General features: G+C 36.0%; 3 protein-coding genes and 1 long non-coding RNA gene across 6 annotated transcripts in view; 3 read left to right on the forward strand and 1 right to left on the reverse strand.

The window, feature by feature from the left end:
* The window catches only part of LOC105193142 (disintegrin and metalloproteinase domain-containing protein 10), a 73,189-nt gene extending 65,301 nt beyond the window's left edge, over positions 1–7,888 (forward strand). Inside the window, exons 8-18 of one of the 2 annotated variants that reach the window (XM_039458869.1) lie at positions 52–192; positions 313–437; positions 783–911; positions 1,043–1,211; positions 1,378–1,547; positions 2,141–2,308; positions 2,404–2,531; positions 2,617–2,731; positions 2,799–2,933; positions 3,623–3,850; positions 4,019–4,882. In XM_039458869.1, coding sequence (XP_039314803.1) covers positions 52–192; positions 313–437; positions 783–911; positions 1,043–1,211; positions 1,378–1,547; positions 2,141–2,308; positions 2,404–2,531; positions 2,617–2,731; positions 2,799–2,933; positions 3,623–3,850; positions 4,019–4,882 — 2,372 coding nt within the window. Of the gene's footprint in view, positions 1–51; positions 193–312; positions 438–782; positions 912–1,042; positions 1,212–1,377; positions 1,548–2,140; positions 2,309–2,403; positions 2,532–2,616; positions 2,732–2,798; positions 2,934–3,622; positions 3,851–4,018 lie in introns of both variants that reach the window. The other variant, XM_026138221.2, reaches the window with a different exon arrangement.
* Positions 1–16,406, reverse strand: part of LOC105193122 (calmodulin-like protein 4) — a 95,151-nt gene extending 78,745 nt beyond the window's left edge. Inside the window, exon 1 of one of the 2 annotated variants that reach the window (XM_039458878.1) lies at positions 15,809–16,406. In XM_039458878.1, coding sequence (XP_039314812.1) covers positions 15,809–15,896 — 88 coding nt within the window. In that variant the 5' untranslated portion in view covers positions 15,897–16,406. The remainder of the gene's footprint in view (positions 1–15,808) is intronic. The other variant, XM_039458879.1, reaches the window with a different exon arrangement.
* A 111-nt stretch (positions 16,407–16,517) lies between these two features.
* LOC105193123 lies at positions 16,518–17,937 on the forward strand. Its single transcript, XR_850574.3, has 4 exons — positions 16,518–17,043; positions 17,122–17,318; positions 17,454–17,590; positions 17,675–17,937. It is a non-coding gene; the product is annotated as an uncharacterized LOC105193123 (long non-coding RNA).
* Positions 17,938–20,133: 2,196 nt separating this feature from the next.
* LOC105193124 (interleukin enhancer-binding factor 2) lies at positions 20,134–23,194 on the forward strand. The gene is made up of 5 exons (XM_011157465.3): positions 20,134–20,286; positions 21,358–21,661; positions 21,781–22,087; positions 22,166–22,423; positions 22,646–23,194. Exons 2-5 carry the CDS (start codon positions 21,365–21,367, stop codon positions 22,930–22,932), a joined length of 1,149 nt encoding a protein of 382 aa, XP_011155767.1. The 5' UTR covers positions 20,134–20,286; positions 21,358–21,364; the 3' UTR covers positions 22,933–23,194.
* The last annotated feature ends 3 nt before the right edge of the window (positions 23,195–23,197 follow it).

Below are 23,197 nucleotides of genomic sequence, written 5' to 3' on the forward strand. Positions count from 1 at the left end.
TGCAATTTAAGAAACAAGCAGCGTTTGAGCAGCGTTACCGTCTGTTTTCAGACTTTAATCAAGACGGACGGCCGGATAACATCAGCTTCATGATCAAACGCGTCAAGGTGCACAGCGAGGACGCGTTGAGAGACCCTCATTATCGTTTTCCAGGCAATTACGGAGTGGAGAAATATTTAGAGCTCTTTTCAGGTAAAGATCTCATTGTCGCTCTTGGTTAATAAACCGCAATGTGGCGGTAATGTCAATACGTCAATATCCGAACGAGGGAATTGCTGAGCTGATAATACGTTGATGTTTGCCTTGTTATAGAGGAGGATTACGATGCATTCTGTCTGGCTTACATGTTCACGTATCGGGATTTTGAGATGGGAACTCTGGGTTTGGCGTGGACAGGCGATCTCAAGAATGCCGGCGGCGTGTGCGAGAAGAACGGGGTATGCTCAGACGAAAAGTATTAATAAATCTTCGTGAAAAAAATGCCGATTATATTTTTTTAAATAAATTTATAAATAGTATGGAAGTAACTAAATTTTTAAGAATTAATTGGATTAGATTAAACTCGAAAAAAAAAAAATTTCTAGTTAAGTGTGTCGATCAACTATTAAATTCGAAGCGTAATCCCATCCACGCGCGACGATCAGCCGATTTACTCCGATGAAAAGTTTTTTTTTTTTTCTTTTTTTCTATCGCGTGACTTCTCCTTTCGCGACCGTTGAAGCGCAAATCGTCGTGAATACACGAAGTTTAAATGACAAATAATCGTCGAAATAACGTTGCAGCATTACCGTGGCAGCATGAAGTCATTGAACACCGGCATAGTGACCTTATTAAATTACGGGAAGCACGTACCGCCTGCGGTCTCTCACGTTACTTTGGCACACGAGATCGGCCACAACTTTGGTTCTCCGGTACGTATATACTTCCGTTAGTCGTTGAGAACGGCGCGTGTTCCACATTCCGCGGCCTTGTTATACGATGTTATCCCGTCAATAAACGAATGACGCGCACGCCATACATTTCATTGTCTCTTCACGTCCAGCACGATCCGGAACAATGTACACCGGGCGGCGAGGACGGTAACTTTATAATGTTCGCCCGTGCTACCAGCGGCGACAAGCGTAACAACAACCGCTTCAGCCCGTGCAGCCTGAACGCCATAAATCCCGTGCTCAACAGCAAGGCACGTTCGCCAAAGGGATGCTTCACCGGTGAGTTTTATGCCGCGGGAGCAACGGCGCGGTGCGGCGGACACGATACATCGCGACGTCCGTCGTGGCGAAACCAACTTGATCAAACCAGCTCCCCATCTGCTCATCCAATTATTCCAACCTCGTTTGCGCTAACCCTGACGGTACTCTGCATTGTTTATTGTAGAACCGCAAGTATCGCTGTGCGGCAACGGCGTGGTGGAGGAGGGCGAGGAGTGCGACTGCGGCTGGGAGGAGGATTGCAGGGACTCGTGCTGCTTTCCCCAGCGCCGTTATCCGCCGCCCGAGGAAACCCCGTGCACGCTCACACCGCGCTCGGTGTGCAGTCCTAGTCAAGTATGTATGACGCTTGTAAAAAATGCGAGCTGGACTGTATTGTCGAGGGAATTTTAGGACGACTTTCCTTCCTCAAAGTTTAACCCGACGCTTCTGTAGCCGCGCTTGCGCTTTTTCAATCTTGAATATTAAATGCTGAGTGTTCAAGTGTGTAAATTTTTCAAGTGCCCGCTTGTCCAACTATGTATTTAAACGTTTTGCTTAGTTGTTTAAATATTCAAAGACCAGAATACACACGTAAATTTTATGTATTTAAATGCGTCATATCTTAATTAATTTTTAATAAAGTCATCTTTAATATTTGATCAAATTTCTGCTGCCCGATTAAACATATTTAACACAATCAACAATGTATTTAATAATTGGTGCAGTATTTCATATTTTATACAAAAGATATTGAGAGTCGTTGGTGCGAATTTCATTTATCGTTTATTGTTCGTTTATTTTGCTAAAACGTTAATTAATTTAAGCGGTATTCTATGAAATTTACTTTAGGCGATTTACTCACAGATAATGCATAATGTAATTACGGAAAGCACATCGTGCGTATGACATGATGTAATTTCGACGGCTCTATTTGCTTTCCTTTTCAGGGTCCGTGCTGTACCGGCGAGTGTAATCTCCGTTTCGGAGACAAATGCAGAGACGACAACGGCTGTCGCGACGCGAGCTTCTGCGACGGTCGTTCTCCGTATTGCCCGCCATCCATCAACAAGCCTAATAAGACCATCTGTAACCGCGAACTGGTTTGCTTCATGGGGGTAGATATTAGTCTCATTAAAAACTGTACACGTGCTCTCTTATTAAATGAACCAATATGATAAGTCTCACGTGCGCGAAACTTGTGTTTCAACAGGAGTGCACTGGCAGCATTTGCTTGGCATACGGACTGGAATCTTGCCAATGCATACCAGGCCCGAACGATCCGCCAACGAAGGCTTGCGAGTTATGTTGTCGACTTCCCGGGGAAAATCAACCGTGCCTGTACGTTTATCTCGCATTATTCCGACGATCGATTTGCGCATTCGTTGAATTCAACAAATTTTTCTTTTTTGATTTTTTTTTGCAGATCGTCTTCGGATTGGAACGCCCCACCGTACGATATTCCCGACATGTACTCGAAGCCTGGAACTCCGTGTAATGATTATAACGGCTACTGCGATGTCTTTCAAAAATGTCGTGAGGTAAGTAGAACTTGGTCACTGAGAGGATAGCTAGTAGAAGCGGCGTTAATTAAAATATTTTATTCAGGTCGATCCAAGCGGCCCATTAGCAACTTTAAGGAAGCTCTTATTATCCGACGAGAGCCTCGCCACTTTCAGACGGTGGGTCGCTGAACATTGGTATGCAGCCGCTCTGATAGTTTTAGCGGCGATATCGTTGCTGGTACGTGTAACATTATCCACATTAACATTTTCTCTTGAATTAATGTATTTTATAATTATTTATTTTCAAAATTAAAATTTAGATTTCCAATTTTTTGTTCTTTTATTGTCTTGATTTTTGTTATATTTCTAATTAATGATTAGTTGGATGACATTGTTACATTAAATAAATTTATAGAGAACAAATGTGTTTTTTAAAAGATACGCGCGAGAAAACAGTTATTTTATGTATTTATATATGTTAAAAATGTTCACTATCAGAAATGGCTAAGGAAAAGAGAAAAGTACAATGAGAGTAAGTGTAGGGATATATGTACAGTAAACTATTGCAATCTAATAATGTTTATTGCAAAATAATTAAATTAATTGCTTCTTATAAAAATTTTTTGTACCTTCTTCTGCAGTGCGTACATTTGGTTAAAGTATTGCGTAGAAGTAAAACTTCTTGTAGTTGCTAGACAGTAAGATTTAAAATCTTGAATAAAGTGGTAATTTGATTTTTTTTGTAAATTATATATTTTTTATTACTAAAAATATGTACGCGTATAAAGAAGTATACAGAATTAAAGAAGTATGTATTTATACGATGATTTTACTTTTCGTATTTCTCTAAATTATTATCAATGAGAAGATAAATAAAATAAAAGTTAATTTATGAAAATGTAAAGAGATTTCTTTCTCCTTTTTTAGGTGGCCAGCATGAGATTATTAGGCAAGCGACCGGACTTGAAGCTAAAGTCTGTCACAATAATTCACAGTTCTACGACGGAAACGGTACGACTTCCGCCGGAAGGTACGGAAGGAGTGACGGTGCATCCACCGGCGGTACGTGCCAAACTTCCTCTTAGCAGAAAGGTCAGAGAAAAGAGGTGTCATCGCAAACATAAAGACAGTCATGCCGACAAGTCCAATAATAAGGTAAAATTATTGATATATAATTAATATATAATTTTCATCAGAAAATTAGAAAATAATTTATTGTTTAATTTAATTATTCAAATTAATATATTAATATATTAATTTGATATTTATATTTTCAAGTTTAAGTTCTTAAATTAAATAAGTCTTTTTTGTTTCTATTTAAAGGACGCTAAAAAGAAGCAGCAAAATCAACCAACAAAAAGATCGTCTACCGGGCAGGTGGATGATTTTGCGCGAAAGAGACCGGCCGAAGTTTTGGCTGCTGTAACACAAGAAAACAAACGGAAGAAGATCACATCGGTTAGGGATAAAGGACAAGGTGCCAGCAATAATCCAGCCGGCGGCAGCAGCGGCGATAATGACAAAAGAAAGCGTAAAAAGCAACATAGAAAGGAGGTAATCGACTATTCGGCAATTCAAGCGGATAAGGAACCAGAAACGAACGCAGATCCTAAGAGTAAAGTGCGCTCCTGGTTATTGGCATCTTCTCAGTGTCGACCGGAAACCGGTGCCCGTACCAATATCAACGGTTTGCCGAAAAGTAAGTCGACCCCGGTGGGTCTGACGGCCAGCGGAGGGGCGATTGGATCCAGAGTACCAGTGTCTAGGCAACAGGCGTTGACGTCCGTACGACGTCCTGGCGCGGAAGTTGGAAGGGTGGAACTGAAGAATTCGTCGAATTCCCTCGCCAGGAAAGAACGGGCAAGACTCCAAGTGGTGTACAAGCCGCCGTTCCGGTTCAGCGTGAAACTACGCAAATCTGACAAGGTGGCGCAGGCACCAGCCGCGGCTGTGAATCACACGAATGCGAATAGTAGAACGACGAAGCTGCCGAGAACCGGGGTGCTTCTGCGAACGGCTAAGAGGAAAGATCGAGTCAGGATAGGCAGAGCGCGACAGATCGCTCCTACTGGTATCGGAAACAGCAGTGGTGATCTGCCGGAACCAGCTAACTCCGACCTGCACACAGTACCTTCTGATTTAGAAGTACTGCTGTCCGAGAGTGAGTTTCTCTTCTCGGACACGTGACCATGGATTTCATGGATAATGAACGTGTTCGTTTCGAGTCGCTACGCGGCTAAGTAGCTCTTGCACATTTTCATTCCTTATATTTGTGCGCGAGAATAGATAATACTTAGGATACGCGGAATGATAAATAGTTCGCGTTGAATCGCTAACTCGTGCGTGGAAGAATCCCGTCCGAGAATGTGGAAGGGAAGACTTGTTTAGTTGATTTTGTTGCCTGACTGTCGAATGACTGTATCTGTGTTCGTTTTTTTTTTTAACTGTTCGCTGACTGCTCTGTATACACGTTGAAAAGACGTGCTTCATTGATTCTCATTTTCTTCCTTTCCGCACTTCTAGAGTGGAGCGATAACGTGGCGACCGATCATACGTTTGTGAACGTTCATGCGCTATCATCGCTGATGCGATGAACGTTTCTTACGCGCGATTGCGATGAACGGAATTTGCGCTTCGATGACGAACGTATGGGGTGTGCCAGCGTTAGTTTTTGACGATCAAGCCAGTTTTCTTCTTCCAAAGAAAGGGGCCAAATCCACCATTTAAAAGTGCGACTGGTGTGAACGCCGCAAATATATAGATATTGATCTACTCGTCTAATATTTCCCGGAACTATGCTATGTGAAAGCAGATTACGATTCGTTTTTCGATGGTAGCTTTAAATTTTCAGGGATCAGTGCGCAACATTAATCTCAAAATGCAACGCAGTATTTTGGGGCGTCGAAAGTAATGCTTTATCTTTAAAGTCTCTTTACACTGTGCCTGTGCTGTTACTCTGTACCCTCTTTTCTGACGCTTAGGGAAAATCACGTCTAAGAATGGCGTAGTTTTCATTTAAATGGCGATATATTATCGGTCGCGTGAGAGGATGACAAAAGGTGAATTGCGTCGACAGCCTTGATTGACTAACTTTTATTAGTCGCTCCCTTTGAGATTATAGCCCTAGTTATAATGTAATCGTAACAGATACTATGTTACAGTCGTTGCTATGATACGGCTATAAAATACTCTATATTTTAATCCTAGCTGTAACATAGCTATTACATACTTTATATTATGACCCTAGTTATAATATAGCTAAAGTATATTATAATGTATTGTATAACATATAATTTGCAACATACAACAAACTTTCGCTGAGACCGTGAACATGTTCGGACGTATTTTCTACGGAAAAACATTTCTTGTGTGACTTATGTTCCATTTGTTACATTTACTTGTGTTACAAACAAATCGGATTTAAAAGTTGTGAATTCACATGTTTTAGTTAAAAAATTCACGAGTTACTTGAAGAAATTGAGCTATGTTACAAAGCTATCAAGCTGTTTTTAATTTTCTTGTAACTGCACTCTGTAAGCAGAATGCTGTAATTCTAACCAGATACGTACAAGTTTCTTGCAAGAATTTATCTTGCAGAATCTTTCGGAAGAGAAAGGAAACAGATTATAATGTTCTAATGGCAGATCTGTCAAAATCTGTTGCAAGATTTACAGTAGTTTTGCGGCAGATTGCTATTAGAGATTGTCTTTCTGTTTTATTTTCTTTGAAAGATAGAGACAAGACAAATAAGTATCTTTTTTATATCTTTGATTTTTCGGATAAACCCTTACTTAAAATATTGAAGTATTCTACATTTACAAGATCTCGGCAAACAATTTATGTTATCAAAAAATTGTGTAATTAATGCATGATGAAATTCCGTGGAAATGAGTTTTGCGAAAAAAGATCATACATTTAGATGATGAATTACACAAATCTTTGTGCTTGGACTGCTTCTTTTTCTTCTTCTTCGCGTGCCATACGCTTGTCAGTGTATAGTTACTTTCAGTGATTTGCCTTTGCTTTCTGAGATGTGACAATCACTTCTAAATTAATTAAAAACCAATTGAATTATATTATTCTGAGTGGATTTGAATCCGAATCATTGGCATGTAGAACAAACAACTCTTTATGCTACATCGTCATAGACTGAACGGTTTTATATAAGATAGAATAGATATAACGATATATAGCGATATAAACAATTACATGAGATAGTGAAAAATTAAAGAGTATTTTTTGTTAATATGAAATATTATCACAAGAACAGGAACTAATACACAACGTAAAAATAACACGTTCACAGTCTCAGTGAGACATGTTGCAAATTATATGTTGTAAAACGTATTATAAATTTGCAACATTATACCTTTAGCTATGATATAATTAATATCTAACTGTATATTATAGCTACTGTTGTAATGTATTGTGTTGGCCACAGCATTTATTCGTAGCTAGGGCTATGGTATCGACGCAGAGGAACAAAATTTAGCATACCACGATCAAAGCTGATCTGACGTTAATAGGAATGTCAGGCAGTTTTAAACAGATCGTCGGGAGGGTTCTCTTATTACTTCGCCGCCCGATCTGCCTGTAACGTTAAAGTAACGTTATTATTCACTCGTGGTTCCTATTGTCGACAATTCCTAATCACATCTCGTGAAGCATCCTGTCGGATATATTATACTTTGCATTTTTAGTACGTCCGCGAGAATCGCGAGACGAGACGGATATTGCTTATATTTTTAAGATTGTACAAAATATCTTCAGTGGCACCCGTTACGCCAAGTTTTGGCAATTTCCGTTGCTCGTGGTTATTCAGTGGAGAACATGCTGTTTCTCCTATTTCATATTCAATCTTCAAATCCGATATCTGGTGCTATCATTTGGTACTTACGTCTCTTATATGCCTGATCGCATTTGAGTGTAACTTCCACTTGTAAATATGCTTTACCGCTCAGACATTCCTGTTTGCTTTGCAAAAGTTAAGGCGATTAATAAGAATCGGTAAGATAATTGTTTTTTCATAGTTGAAAAGAGCTTTTTGTGGAGACTAACTCATCAACTACGAATTGATGATTCTCACGCACTACCCCCAAAATATCCATGTAATACAATCAAATGTGTCAAATTCATTGAATTTGATATTCAAAGTAGAAGAAAATGTGTCAAATTCAATCAATATTCAAAGTAGAAGAAAATATTTTTAACTACAAAATTAATTGGAGAAGAAAATACTGTATGATAACAATTAATTTGTAATGAAATATTAATGTGAAAAAAAATGTTCTTGTCGTATTCTTGCTTTACATTACGTGTATTTTAAAATCCATACCTTTACAAAATGGATTTTTATCGATTCTGATTAATTGACGTTCTTTTGCAAACCATTGTCAAATGTGTTGCCGAGTTTAAGTTCCTTGCGCTCGCGGTATGTGCACTCGAATTATAAAACGTGTCTCGATACAGAGTATTAGCGCGTTTGCGTTTCATAAATCAGCTTCATGTGTGCATTCCCCTCGAGTGTGTCGCCGCGAACCTTTGAGCTGCCACGATTTCACTCACGGCGACAAACCGCGATAGCCGGCTCGGTTAATCGTTATGAAATCGACTAAACTAGCTCTTATTAGCCAACACGTATGAGTACGGTTAATGCATCCTCTTTAAGATCCGTTTACGATCGTCGACTTCTCATATTATCAGCCTGAGGCGCCGAGACATGTGAGGAGTCGCTCTGTATAATAAAGTAACAAAGTTTGATCGATACGGACTCGATACTCAAGGATAATAACATTAATAATATTAATACGCTCGTTGGCGGCATTCGTTTTTATATCATTCCTTAACAAGAAGTATTATTCAGTGGGAGAACGAGAAAGAGGTAGAGATAACGTAAAAATAACTAGCTACACTTTACGTATAGATTACTAAACGATGTAAACAGGGTCTGATAGGTTTCTTTTAATTTAATTGAAGCTGTTTAACTAAAATTATTAACATCGCTGTGCATAACTTTATGTAAGCAAGTCGTATTTTATTTGAAACTTATTGTTAACATTGAAACTTATTAATTAAATTAAATTAAATTAATAGAATTTTGTTTTTTAATTTTTTAAAGGACATATCAATTATACATAATTGATTTTTAATCTGCAATGTTGTAACAAATTAAAATTTATACTCAGCGTTACGTTTCATATTTATATTGATATGCGTTTGTTAAAAATAATTGGAAGCCTAATTTGTTAAGTGAGATATTTCGACTCTAAAGCTTATTAGAACATTTACAATTATTACATATATAAGTAAACTAATCTTCGCAAAAAATTATACTTTGTCTAACTTGTGGTAATTATACTTGGCCGACGTATTTTATACATTCCTAAGTTTGCAAATGCGAAGCTGGTGTTCATAGTAACAATTTGCGAGAGAGATCCGTTTGTGTATGTGTGCGTGTACATACACACTCCCGTAAATGTACTTAATTCATAAGAACATGTGATGTTATACTTTTACATGAATCCATAGACAGAATTGTTTAACTCGTAAGGAAGCGTGCTTTTATTTTTAAGACCGAGCTGTGTTATATCTTCTCTTGATTTAACCGGGAATTGAAATTGATTTTTATTTCGGTGAATTAAATTCTCGATGCTACACCGTGATAAGAAATAAAAAACGGAAATTTAATCTATTTTGTAAAATTGGATACGTTTTGTAAAAAAAAGGAATTTATCTTAACATAATTTTCTTAATTTTAAGTAAAAAGTTATTTTCGATTCAGAATTAAAATATTTGAAAATTGATACACATTGAGAAGGGATAGGGAATGGAAAGGATGGAGAAATTAGCTTTTGCCCAGAGCGTCTGTAGCATTTAAATCCACTGAAATTTCATTTTCAATTGCCGAATATTTAACCAATTATGAGCCATGTCGCGCGATTCGCTTTGTTGTGCCTAGTCGCTGCGCAGAAATCGCTACGAATTCGCGTGCGTGCGCGGCGAGCGTTTAATATCCGTATTAATCTGGACACTCGTTAACTTCGTTCGTACTCCGTTGTGTCTATATGCATCTATACACATATATATATACACATATATTGTGATACATACTTATATATGTCGTACAAGTAAGTAGTACTCCGCTTTGATCGTACGATTTGCGTTATAATCTAAAAAAAAAAAGGAAGCAAAGGACGGAAAAAGAACGAAGGCAAGAAAGTGTAGCTCGAACGTAGAATCAGCAGGTAGACGGCAGAAATGTTCGGATATTCGGATTCTAATGTGTAGATGATAAAACGTAGCTGTTACCCTTGTGTAGTCTGTCTACTGAGAGACTTATAGTTGCGGCGAAGTGAATCAAATTTGTAAACGCGTATTATAATGCGATCAACAGTTTTTTTACGATTTTAAGAATTCGGCGAGCGCGATTGGGCACGCATACATACGAGAAAAACTTTGCGCCACTTAGAATTAATTCTGCGGTGAATCTCGATTAGCGCGATTAGAGATTTAGCGATTGAGAAAATAATCAATTTATAGCGAAATCAAAGCAAAATGTTCACTGAGAAACGTGAATAAGTTTAAAGAGGAGAGTAGATATCAGTCTTATCACGTGATATCATCTATAATATTTTTGCATTGGTGCACGTTTTAGCATAGAAATTTAAATGCAACTTTTTATTTTGTTTTTAACAAATTGAATTATGATTAACCGCTATATTTTATTCGCTTAATACTGCTAAATTTAGAAAGAAATAATTATAGATATACTATTAAGAAAGAGAGAACTATTAAGAAAATCAAAAATTGTTTACGAAGCGTACATTAAGGAGAAAAGATTGGCGTTAAAAGGAATTCTGATTTCTATTCGAATTTCCTAAGTGAATAAGAACAGAACAGAATAACGAAGTTAAAGTTTTTAATGGAAATTAGATTCCTTCTAACTCCGTTTATTTTACAGAACAAGATCGATCTACTTTTGTAAAAGGATAGCAGCTTTCGTAAGCTTCAAAATTCGATTATTGACGAGATCGAAGACTGTTATGCGAATTATCTTTAGGAGGGAAAATTGTTGGCGTTGCCGTATCGGCGTAATTTAATTTTTTCGTACATATGCGTGTTCATCGTACGATCTGAGAAAGCATCCGTAGTTCAGTAGTTGTAGCTGAACACACTATTTTTGATCCGTGAGTGATGGATAGGAAACTGTGGCGACTAGTGAGCCACCGAACAAATTAATTGCTCTTATACTTACAATTAATGCCGTAGTCATTCCAGTTAAGCTCGAATGCTTCTTGTTCCATTTAATAAGTAGCCGTGGCGAGGGGTGATGGGATCGCACGTGTCCCCCCGCATGCCAAATGATACAACACACAACACTCGGATCCGAACAAAGTCGAGGGCACAAGTGGTCTCGATCCGAACCTATTCGGAATATTTGATACGTCCGAGAGGCGAGACTGTTATTATTTTAACTCTTATCGCGTACCACATAAACTTATAATTGATATAAGAATGGGCTGCTGTATTTTTACACGGACTTTGTACAAATATAACGGAGGAGTTCTCGCTGAGAGTCCCCGCGTTGGGGAGATATGTACATACCTGTATACCAATAAATACTAGACGAAATGTGAAACAAGGAAGAAGCTACGACCGTGCAAAAAACAAGCATGCATTTATATAGTATGAGAAAACGCGAAGGTATATTTGCATTTAAAAGAATCTCCTATTAGAATATGTTTGTCCTAATTTATAGAAAAATGAAAGAGAAAGACTAACGTGTTAATTTTAGAAGTTAAATGGACTTTTGGAATTCTTGGTTTTCGCACTCGTTATTGCGCGGTCGTAAGTTTCACTTTATTAATATTATTTCATTACCTTTTTAAATATGTGATTTTATTAAGTGAATTTTTTGAGATTTATGTTAATAAAGTTAGATCACAGTGGATTGGACATTTAATTTAATTGTAAATCATTTTAATTTTTTATTTGTTATTTATTATTATAAGTTATTGATTTTATTGTTACGTATTTATACATTTTTCTATTGAAATTTTGTCTAAAAGATTTCATACTTATAACGCATATTTTTTTAAAGAATCTTGTTAGTGTCAGGTATATCAGTCGCAAATTTGTATCATTCAGCACAGTGTCTGGTGTTCTGAGCATCAGTTATCTTCTTTCTTATAATCTTGTTAGCATTATTATCGTTAAACTATTTTATACCTGTTGTCAGTCAACTGATTTTCTTTTTTATCGTGTGCACAATTTTCAGATTGCAAAATTTTCCGTTCCAAAATATTCATAGCATATTCAATTCTGTTATTTGTTATAATTTCTTTTAATTCCTTTCCATATTGAATTTCTATAATAAAATTATATGTTTGTTAAATTTTAATTTCTAGTGTTTTCAGAATTGTCAACATATTTGAATAATATGTTGAAACTAAAATGGTATAAATATGGATAATTACGGATATGTTCTATAATTTAAATTTACAAATATTAATGAAATATTGAATGTTAGTTCAAGTTTACTTTTTGCTTGTCGTGCGTTATTGTCTTCTCTTTGTTTCTCGAGATCTTTTTTCCATTCTTCGGTTAAATATCGCTTAAACGCGGCATCATCTGCTTCATCTCTCGCTTTGCGTTCAGCTTTCCTTCTTGCCTTCAAATCGTAGAAAGATTTGTGACATTTTTTAAATTTCTATCCTTATTATATAATTTTTGCATTCGTGCAAAAAACAAACGCGATTTTTCATTGCATTGCCAATTACAAACAACGAATGGTTAAAAAATTATTCTATAATTATTATTTTTGAGAAAAGATTCGGTTTAACTTGCAACTTAATAATAATTTCACGAGCGGATTATAATACTTAAATAATTTAATAACATTACTATTTCTTGAAAGGATTCAGCAATAACACATTGCTTCTTTGCAGGTCTGACCGATTCTTTTTTCCACTTGCTCCTCTGCTCTTCCCGATACAATTCGTCAGCGATTTCTTGCCTTTTTTTTTCTTTACACACATTGACTAACAGTTTTTTCGTTACTTGTTCTATCGCTACATCTCTCGCCGCGCGAAGTTCTATCTACACTACGAAAAACAAACATCACTAAAATTTTGATGTAAAATTTAGTTAAATCTTATATTTTCAGACGAAACCTGATTTTACCTCCATACCGAGCTGCTTCTTTTGTCGAGCTTCCTTTTCCGCGATTACGCGAGCTATTTTTTTATCCTCATCTTTTAACGCGTTCTTATATTTCTTTTCCCATGCGTTCTTAGCCGCCAAAGACGCGGTCATCTCTGCATTCAGAATAATCGCGTCTTCTCTTTTTTCCTTTATCTTCGCATCTTTCTCCTGTATCTTCCGTATTGCTCGTTCCATCATCTTGCGATCCTGCTCTTTCTCTGCACTTATTTCCCGTTGAACTCGTCGCTGGTTGTCCGCCAATTGATTTTGCAGCTCATCGCGCAAGTTCTGCTTTTTTCTTTCACTCTCGGCTCTTTGCAGTTTGTCGATGATTTTGTCTTCGTGCCAGAGCTTTAATAGCTCTGCTTGATTCGCTTCTAAACGAACCTTTTCCTCTATCATACGCGATCGGGCTTCGTCTACCGCACAACTCGATGGCAACCGAGCCGAGGATTTTACTATATCAGATTTTAGCGCGCGTTTTACTTCTTCGGCTGTAATTTAGGACGAAAAATATCATTTTTATATACGGTATCTCACTAAGATGAAAATCTTCTGTAGCGTAATCTGATATAAGAAAAAGATATAAAACTATTTTTATTTATATAAATAATTTCTTCATATAAATTTCCCACCCAAAGTCGAGTATAACTTGGACAATTTTGACAATTTTTTTTAAAACTTTTATTTGAAGAATTTATAAGAAATACCGAACGTCTTCTTTTCTTACAATTTTTCATGTATGTAAATTCTGAAGATGTAGAAATATGGAAGTTCAGAGAAAACTTTTTATCAGGAAATTTATAAATCTTTACTTTTACGCCGCGACAGTTCGGCAGCCAGATTGTGCGCCACTTCAATCTCCTCTTGTTTTGCTTTAACAACTGCTCGGGTACGTGACAATTCCTCCGCCAAGATAGCTTCTCGTTGCTCGGCCTGTGAACGACGCCGTGCTATTTTCTTGTCGCATCGCTTCACCATCGATGCTCGTCTCTCCCCCAACGTAGCTTCCTTTTCGTCCTGTATCCTTTTCTCGAGCGTCTTTATCAAGTACCATTCTCTATGAATTTTCACCATCTTTACGTTTCGATGTAGCGATGTGATTTCTTCGGACGCGCAGTGAATGGCATACGGCGTAAACTTCATGATAGTCGATCAATTTCAAGCAGTTTGATATTATATCTTTTATAAATAATAATTTTAGAATATACATATGTTCTAAGATAATAATTCAGGAACGAGTGATAGAAAAAAATAATCGATTAGATGCGAAATATGTTTCTTGAACTCATGTCCAAATTTATTTTATTTTTTAATTAAAGATTTTGGTTTACTTTATACTTTGACTAGGGGTGTACGGGTACTCGAAATTACGAGTATCTGAGCTTCGGGTTGGATCAAGATTTTTTTTTCGGGACCGGGTTGGGACTCAAAAGTTTGTAAAATTCCGAAACTTACGGGTACCCGAAATCGAGTCGGGACCCGAAATTGAGTCGGGAACCGAAATTCTGAAATTCTGTCAAAACTCGAAATCGAGACGAAATCTCAAAATTTTGTAAATTTTGAGTACTCGGATCTAAAATCGGGTCGAGAAGCGGTCATAGATCTAAAAATACCTTATACACTGACGTGAGAAAAAAAATACTAAATTTTAATAATTATTTGTTCGAACATTGCCTCAATAAAATTTTTGCCGAACGTAAATATATATTTATTTAGTATAAGGAGTAACCACTAATTTAATTATCATTTTTTATTGAGTAAATACTTATGTTCTATAAGTAAATATTTTATGGGCAGTATTCAAATTTAGTAATTTAATATAAACGAAATGCCTTACGTAAATTTAGTAATTTTTTACTAAATTTACGTAAGGCATCTTTTTTACTAAAGACGCACTTCCTATTTTCGACGGAAACAGGGCCACTTTCTGTTTCCTGTTTTTAAAATGTTTTTTTTTTAAATATTGTTTGGCTCATTTATGCTTCGTTAAAAAAAGTTTCTTTAACGTTTAATACACGTTTTCTTTAAATGTTTAAAAAATGTTTTTATAATATTAAAAAAACATTCTTTTAATGTTAAAATAAACATTTTTTTAATGAAAAAAGGGGCACTTAATCCATTATTTTTAACGTTTTTATAATTGCTTTTAAAAATGAGTGTTGATTGAAATGTTAAATGCTTGTTAGCATTAGTATTATTAAATTAATTCTCGATTTAATGTAGTGATATTACTATTTTTGTTCATTTAAAAAGTGTGTTTTAAGGATCCTCCGAACGATCCTGCGAAAAAATTTATCGACGTGTAATTTGGCACATTTGTGAAAAATGTATATAAAATTACACAAGAAATATCAAAGGATTAAAGATCCTAAATATCGATTGTATTGCAGAATAAATTAATTTTCGGATTGGTTTGACGGATTATAATTTTTTTGTAGAATAAAAGTACGCATAAAAAAATTTAGATAGGATAGATTTTACGAGAAAATCGAAAGAAAGAAGAGAAGGAAAAGCCTGAGAATGGCCATGCCCACGATTTAGCAGATTTAGCTGATATATATTTTATTAAAAAGAACAGCCGTTAGTATCATGCCTATTAGCTGATATGATTTTTCGAGACACCATGCGCCATCTCTACAACGTGAACATATATTACGATGCCAATGTATGTACATACGTATGTATGTACAGTCGGTCAATACCTCAGAAAGCACGTCAATCGCGTCTGTTGGCACACCTGGCGAAGGGATGAGTGCCGAGCGCGCGTACACGAACTTTAAATTTTTTCTACCCTAACGGCTTACGAGCGATTCATTGAGTCGCAATTTATATGAGCGCAATCTGGACGAGACACAAATACTGAAATGTGAGGGCGAATAAACAATAGATACAAATGAATTGACTCACCGTTCGCCGCTGGTCGCTCCGTCCAGCTCCGTCTCGAAGTCTCAGCCGCCGCTTTCGAAGATCCAAGATCCTCCTCCTCTCGATTCATACTTGGCACAAACGCGCGACACTTGGTTCGTTTTCGGCACTCCCGGTACTCACGTCCGTCGAAAACTCGAGATACGGGATACGGGGCAACGGAGAAGACGCGATTAAACGGGCGACGCGATTTCGCGTCGTCCCGACCGATCGTCTATTGCCGTCTAAATGATACGGAGAATCCAAGATTCACGACGATTCGTCTCGATTCATACTTGCCACGAACGCTCAAGCCTTCGTTTTCGGAACTCTCGAAACCCTTCCGGTGCTCACGCGTGTCGGAAACTCGGAATAAGAGGCAACGAAGAAACTGCGAAACACGATTGAACGCGACACGACTTCGCATCGTGCATTAGACACGACGGATGTCGGTACGAACGTCGACATTTCACTTGCGGTAGTCCACGACACTCTCGAAACACTCGCTCGCATCAAACACTCGTACGGGATGACGAGGATGTGAGTTGGAATGCGCTGCGACGCACCGCGACCTTCCGCCGTACTCTCTAACCGACCGACTGCTGGCACTGCGTACTGCGTAGCGGCGTGACTGGCGCGTGATCATCCCCATTCCCCCACTCCCTACTCCCCCACGCGCCTGCGCGCCGCTGCGCCGCTACCGTCACCACTACGCAGTCTATGCACTAGCAGCAGTCGGTTGGTTAGGGAAGACGGCGGAAGGTTATGGCGCGTCGCGGCGCATTTCAACTCGCATCCTCGTCGACCCGTAGGAGTTTTTGACGCGAGCGATTGTTTCGAAAGTGTCGTGAAGCAGTGAAGTGTCGGGCATTCGTGCCGGCATCGCCATTGGAATCCCCGGCCAGGATCTGATTACAGCGATAACGAAACATTCGTACTTAGATTCTTGTGAAGTCTGATACTCAGGGCCTGAAAGAGGAAGAAGTGCCGGCGTCCGTCGTGTCGGATGCATGGTGCGAAGTCGTGTCGCGTTCAATCGTGTTTCGCATTTTCTCCGTTGTCTGGTATCCTGAATTTCCGACGCACGTGAAGGGTTTTGAGAGTTCCGAGATCGAAAGATCGCGCGTTCGTGCCAAGTTTGAATCGAGACAAATCATATATTGTGAGGAGGATCTTTGACGGACTCAAACATTCGAGAGCTGCGGCCAAGACCATCGATGGAGGGCAAGCACGCTAGGGTATGCGTTTTTCCTAGCTACAATTGTTCGTTAAAATAAATTTATATTGATAATAACTGATTTGATAAAATAATGCAGCAAGTTATAAACGTAACTGAGTATGCAATGGCATTGCAAAGATTGAAAGAAGCTTTGGAAAAGGATAAAGTAGTTATCAAACTTTCTTCAATGGGATACAAATCTTCCGTGTTTTATTATGGATTCTAGTGAACCAATTAAAGCATTTAAATTTTATAGAAGCAGAGTTAAAAGAATTGCAATTGTCACAAGAAGAGGTATAATATTACTTTTAATATTGATATTCATTTAATTTTATCTTAAATATTTTTGTGAATTATTTTCATATTTGTTTCATTATTTTATAGTGCGACTTGAAGAATTAGTTGCATATTTGTTTCATTATTTTATAGTGCGACTTGAAGAATTAGTTGCAAAACTGGAAGAGACTTTGGCTTAAAAAGATGATGCGGATCTTGAAGAAATAACAAAATAAACGAACGAACTTGAACAAGCGAGCTTGAAATTGTTTGAAATGGTGTATAAAAGGGTACTTATGTGAAAAATTAATGAGCATAAATTATAATGCTCTATATAATTCAGAGATTATTATTTAAGTATGTTGCTTTTACAGATGGCAGCAGAAAAAAAAGTCAAAATCAATCACAGCAAGAACCTGAGGGTGAAAGGAAGGAGGAGACAAATTAATTCTATTTAGATAACTCACGTTCTATGAAGAAGATAAACAAATTCACATTTGCATACATTTGTATTAGCATCTGTTGCTGTTCCATAAGCTCAAAGAAACCATTTATTTTAGAAAAAAGAAATTAAATTTCGATATTTTGTGCGATAGTAACAGATTAAAAATAAAGTATTTAAACATGAAAAAAGCTGTTTTCTTTGTCATTTTTAGTGATTATATAATAAATTTTGTGGTATTTATATAAAGATATTACTTATTATTATGTACATAGTCGAACACTAGTATAATGTAACTTCAATGTAAAATGATCATTTTTTATGCAGCATATAAAACATGTGCAGAATGTCAAAATTCCGTTATAATAATTATTATACAATAATTTGTACTAAAAAATAAGATGGAATGATTTGTTAACAAACTTATTACTGTAGAATGCTTCATAGCATGTTCAGTGAATCAGTGTGAAATGAGAATATAGAATTGACAGAGTGAGATGAGTGTTCCTGTGCAAAACAAACTTTGTAAACAGTACATAATACATAGAATTATCATAAAGAATATTGTCATAAGATAAATAATACGATGAAATTACTTATTTGATTTTTTTTATTTAAATATCTTAAATAAGAGAATATAATATATATATGTACAGTTAAAAGTATATCGAATGAATACCGATTGTTATTGTTTATTATAATTATAAAATAATATATTTAATTAATTATTTAATTATTTTTTATTATTTTTATACATGCTGATGAGTCAGTATCTTCATGCTTGGAAGACAAGTATTTGACTCATAGATATTCTTGACGCATCAGTATATAAAAGTACAACTGCATTCTTCTAAGATTTAAAGAAATGTAAACAATGTATACAAGATACTATATAAAAGTTTTGTTAGTTATTGTTACGTTATATTAATTTAGTATATGTATAATGGTTAATCTTAGAAGGTTCATGTTTGACATTTGAATTTATTACAAAACAGCCAGATGGCGCTAGTCGAACAATCATGCGCATTTGTGCAAGGGCAGCTACTCCGATATTGCTCCATGATTGCTCATTACCATGATGGAAGGATAACATGGTGTGTGCAGTTCGCGCGTGTCTCTCTCTAAAAATTAGCCCTCTTCGTCTATCGGTGGGCTATAGTTAATAAGACAGGCAACTGTGAAAAACAAAATTATTTAGCGTCAGCCTGTTGGTATGCTGAGTCATCTATCCTTGTTTCATGCACTTATTCAAGTATCTGCTTCTCTTTCTATCGGGAACAGTTATGCACGTGAAGTGTTACACTAATTTTTGACCGAAGATTCGATTCATTCGGTTAGTTTCCTCCATTTCCTTTTCATCGTAAGAACACGTGTGAAAGAAATAGGAAACAGCGTAAGAGTGTGCAAGAAATTGACAAGCTTTTAATATGTTGTAATACAGATAAAAATGTGGGACACGTATTTTTATATGTATAACAACGGGCCCATATAATTGTCAAGAGGATAAAACACACTCTTGAAATAAATTGATTTTTTAATTTCTGAATTAAAAAATCTTAATATTTAAGTAATACCATCGAAATGGTAAAAAATATAAAAAAAAGTTTTAAATAAAAGTTTTATATATTTCTATGTATTTTATAACACTTTGTTTAGATTTTTTTTAATGTTATTTTTCTCGAAATTTTCCTTCTCTTCTAAATTTCTGAAAAATTTAAAATTTACTTTATATCAAAACTTATAGCATATTTAACAACAAATTCAAACATGTATGGTGAAGTTATAGTTCGAAGACACATTTTTCAGAAATAAACTAAAAATATCTATATTGCTATACACGCGCCCCATCCATATCTGCTTTATGGCGTCTATTGTTAATATATATTTATTTTTTTAATAACTACAAAATTTTTCGTATTATTATATTTTTATATGTTTTTTAGGTTTAATTTTATTGTTTTTTATTTTTTATTTATTTATTTATTTACTTATTTAATTTTTACCTATTTACTTTTTATTGCTAAAAATCTATACAATAATGAGGACGCTCAGAATTTAACTGAACAAAAATAACTGTATTTGCTTGTCTTATTATTAAGTTTTTCCAATTTAATATTTAATTTTGATATAACAACAAACTTGTTCAATTGTAAAATATTAAAAAATATCACTTACATGCAAATCACACCTTCCTTCTGACGTATGTAAATCGAGCCATGAAAATATACATACAAGGATAGAAAGAGAAACTAACATGTGTGAAACAAAGAAGGTAGATCCAGCATACCAACAGGCTGACACTAAATAATTTTACTTTTCACAGTTGCCTGTCTTATTAACTATAGCCCTTGCAGAGCAAAAGTGGGCGTGGTTTAGCCGAACTGCACACACCATGCTATCCCTTCCACCATGCTCATTACCTTACCGGAATCGTGCATCACTGGTGCATCACAGCAGCGGTGGATGCTAGGCGGCAAGTTTCGTGTGTGTTTTCAGTTAATATCAATAAACCGTCACCACGTCTTTCCAATTCGCATCTTTTGGGTAAGTATACCACTTACATGAGCCGCGGTAATGTACTGATTTCATGCCCATACCGAAAATACTGCGATATTTATGTACGAATATCGCGTGTGCGTTGCTTAGGTTATGCGGAGGCGTCATATTGATTTTTGTTCGGTTTCGTTTCTTCAGATATTAAGTATTTCAGATAAATAAATGCTAGTATAGGTCCGCCATGTGTCAAATATGTAAATGTACACTTTACTTTACAAATTATTTAATAATCTATTGAAGGCAACATAATATAACTTACACATGTATGTATTTTTATACAGAATATGGAGGTACAGAATTAGGGCCGGTTAACATCAATTAACTTGAAAAAAACGGTTGATTAAATTTTACAAGTTACCAATTGCGGAACTTATTCTTTAATATTTTTATATTATGCTTTAAATTGATACTTAAATATTAAAAACACTAAATTGTTAATTTAAAGTATTATATTTTACATAGATAAATTATAATTTGTAGAAAGTGGACAAGGAAAACAAAATATACTCAGTTTTATGTTTTTGCAGTTAGTTATTTAATCGGTTTATCAAGAAATCAGTCCTTAGCTCATTTACATCAATGTAGATTAATTCTAATCTTAATTTAATTTAATTTCTATCTTTTTTTAATTCTTAGAACTAGAAAAAGATAAAAAACAAGATAAGATGAAAATAAATTTGCATTAAAGAAAGTGGATATACTATCAAATTACTAAATACTAAATATTAAAATTTTATCAACTAACTTTGGAGTTACAAACACAAAAGAAGAATTTTTGTTTATATAATTTTATGAAAAATATATTTTAATAAAATTTTAAAGTTTAGTGAAGTGAGATAGATTTAATGAATAATAGTATATTCTGCCATTGGAAATAGAAATTATATTTTTAGAAAAAAAGATTTCTAATGAAGAATATAAATGATGCAAGTGCAACTGTTTATATGTATTTTCTAGATTAGGATTTATTTAAAATTATTTGTACAAAATTACACATAATGTATAATATTGCTGTACACATGTTTAAAATTATTATTAATATATTACTTTCTGTTGCAGAAACAATATGGTACGAGGTCGTGGAGGGATGATCAGAGGTGGTCGAGGTGGTATGGGGCGTGGAATGGGCTTTCCACGAAAGCAGTTTCTACCACGACATCCATTTGATTATACATTATGCGAGGCAGCTTTCCCACGTGTTAAGCCTGCACCAGATGAATCAGATTTCCAGTCGGCTCTTGTAAAGAAAAATGCTGATATGTGTCCTACGCCAAAGGAACAAACTTCCATCTTAAACCTTGTAACTAAGCTGCAAAGTGTTCTTGATAATCTGATTGTTGCACCAGGAACCTTCGAAGCTTGCGTAAGTATACATGCTTCCATTGTATAATCGTTAATTGAGTTTTAGCTATTTCTGTTTAATATCTCTTATATCATACATTTATACATCGATACAATATTTGCTATTTTCTTTTAATGTAGCAATTGGAAGAAGTAAGACAAGTTGGCAGTTTTAAGAAAGGTACCATGATAAAGGGCCATAACGTCGCCGACATTGTTGTCATTCTCAAAACTTTGCCGACGAAAACTGCGGTTGAGGCTCTCGGAAACAAAGTCAATAACGATCTGAAAACCGTGAACCCAAAGGAAATGTTCAGACTTATGCAGACGGAGCGTGGATTCGATATTGCTAACAACGAAGCTACCGTGCGCGTATTAATAACCACATTACACCAAAATCTACGCAAGTTGGAATCGGAACAACATCTGGATGTTAAAATTTGTCAAGGTGATTTTTGCGTTTACCAGCAAAGATCTTACTATTGTTAGAGAAAATGTGTGAAAATATGTATAATATTTCTTGTAGGACATCTCGCTGCTATTAGACATTCTCGTTGGTTCGAAGAAAACGCTCATCATTCTAGCATTAAGGTTTTAATTCGATTACTTCGTGATCTTAGAAGTAAATTTGAAGGTCTGGAGCCATTATCGCCGTGGATGCTGGATCTGTTGGCACATAATGCCATAATGAATAATCCTAGCAGACAAGCATTACCGATAAACCAGGCTTACAAGAGAGTGCTACAGTTGCTCGCTTCTGGACTGTTTCTTCCAGGTTCAGCAGGTATATTAGAAATTGATTTGTTCTTATAATTAAAAGTCTTTGATAGTTATCATCGGGAATGACGTCATGAATAAGGAAACATGCGTTACATAATTCTTTCGCAATTGTGCGATTGATGAGTTGCAAGAATAATTTGCGTTCTAATTCCAAATAGCTGACGTACATATCGATTTTTTATAATTTTGCGAGAATTGTTATATAAATTATAACAACATTTTTCAGGTATTTCTGATCCGTGCGAGGGTGGCAATATACGCGTGCATACAGCATTGACGCTCGAACAACAGGATCTTGTATGCCTCACTGCCCAGACACTGCTGCGTGTATTGGCTCATGGTGGTTACAGACCATTGCTGGAAGGCTCCAATAAACTCGCAGTAGAGATGAGCGTGTGGGCAGGAGGCGTAGTGGCAAGCCCGTTAGATAAAGCATACGAGCCACCAACGGAGCAAGAGCAGCAGGAAGATATGGACGAGAGTAACGAGGAGATGATCACCGAGAGCGTTTAGGATTTGCTAAAATGGGAACGTTTTCTGAGTTCCTCTTTTTGTACGAAGCGCTCCTACTTTCTTGACGGCGTTTCTTATAAAACGTATTATATTTATATGTATTGCACACACACATTTTAATGATAATTGAATAATTCCGTTGACGATCTGTGAAATTATACTTTTTTATATGGTGTTGATATTCGCACCATGGGCAATCTGGCAATGGAAGTATGTCCACAGTATGTGAGTCCGAATTAAAATAAAGTATAGATGTAGTGCACTC

This window comes from Solenopsis invicta, chromosome 16 (genome assembly GCF_016802725.1).
Source record: "Solenopsis invicta isolate M01_SB chromosome 16, UNIL_Sinv_3.0, whole genome shotgun sequence".
Lineage (NCBI taxonomy): Eukaryota > Metazoa > Arthropoda > Insecta > Hymenoptera > Formicidae > Solenopsis > Solenopsis invicta.

Bases quoted from the DNA above. Each gene is read 5' to 3' on its own strand.
- LOC105193124 (XM_011157465.3), top strand. From the start codon at position 21,365: ATGGTACGAGGTCGTGGAGGGATGATCAGAGGTGGTCGAGGTGGTATG. The intron at 21,662-21,780 runs GTAAGTATACAT...CTTTTAATGTAG, and splicing joins CAGGAACCTTCGAAGCTTGC to CAATTGGAAGAAGTAAGACA. The intron at 22,088-22,165 runs GTGATTTTTGCG...TATTTCTTGTAG, and splicing joins GGATGTTAAAATTTGTCAAG to GACATCTCGCTGCTATTAGA.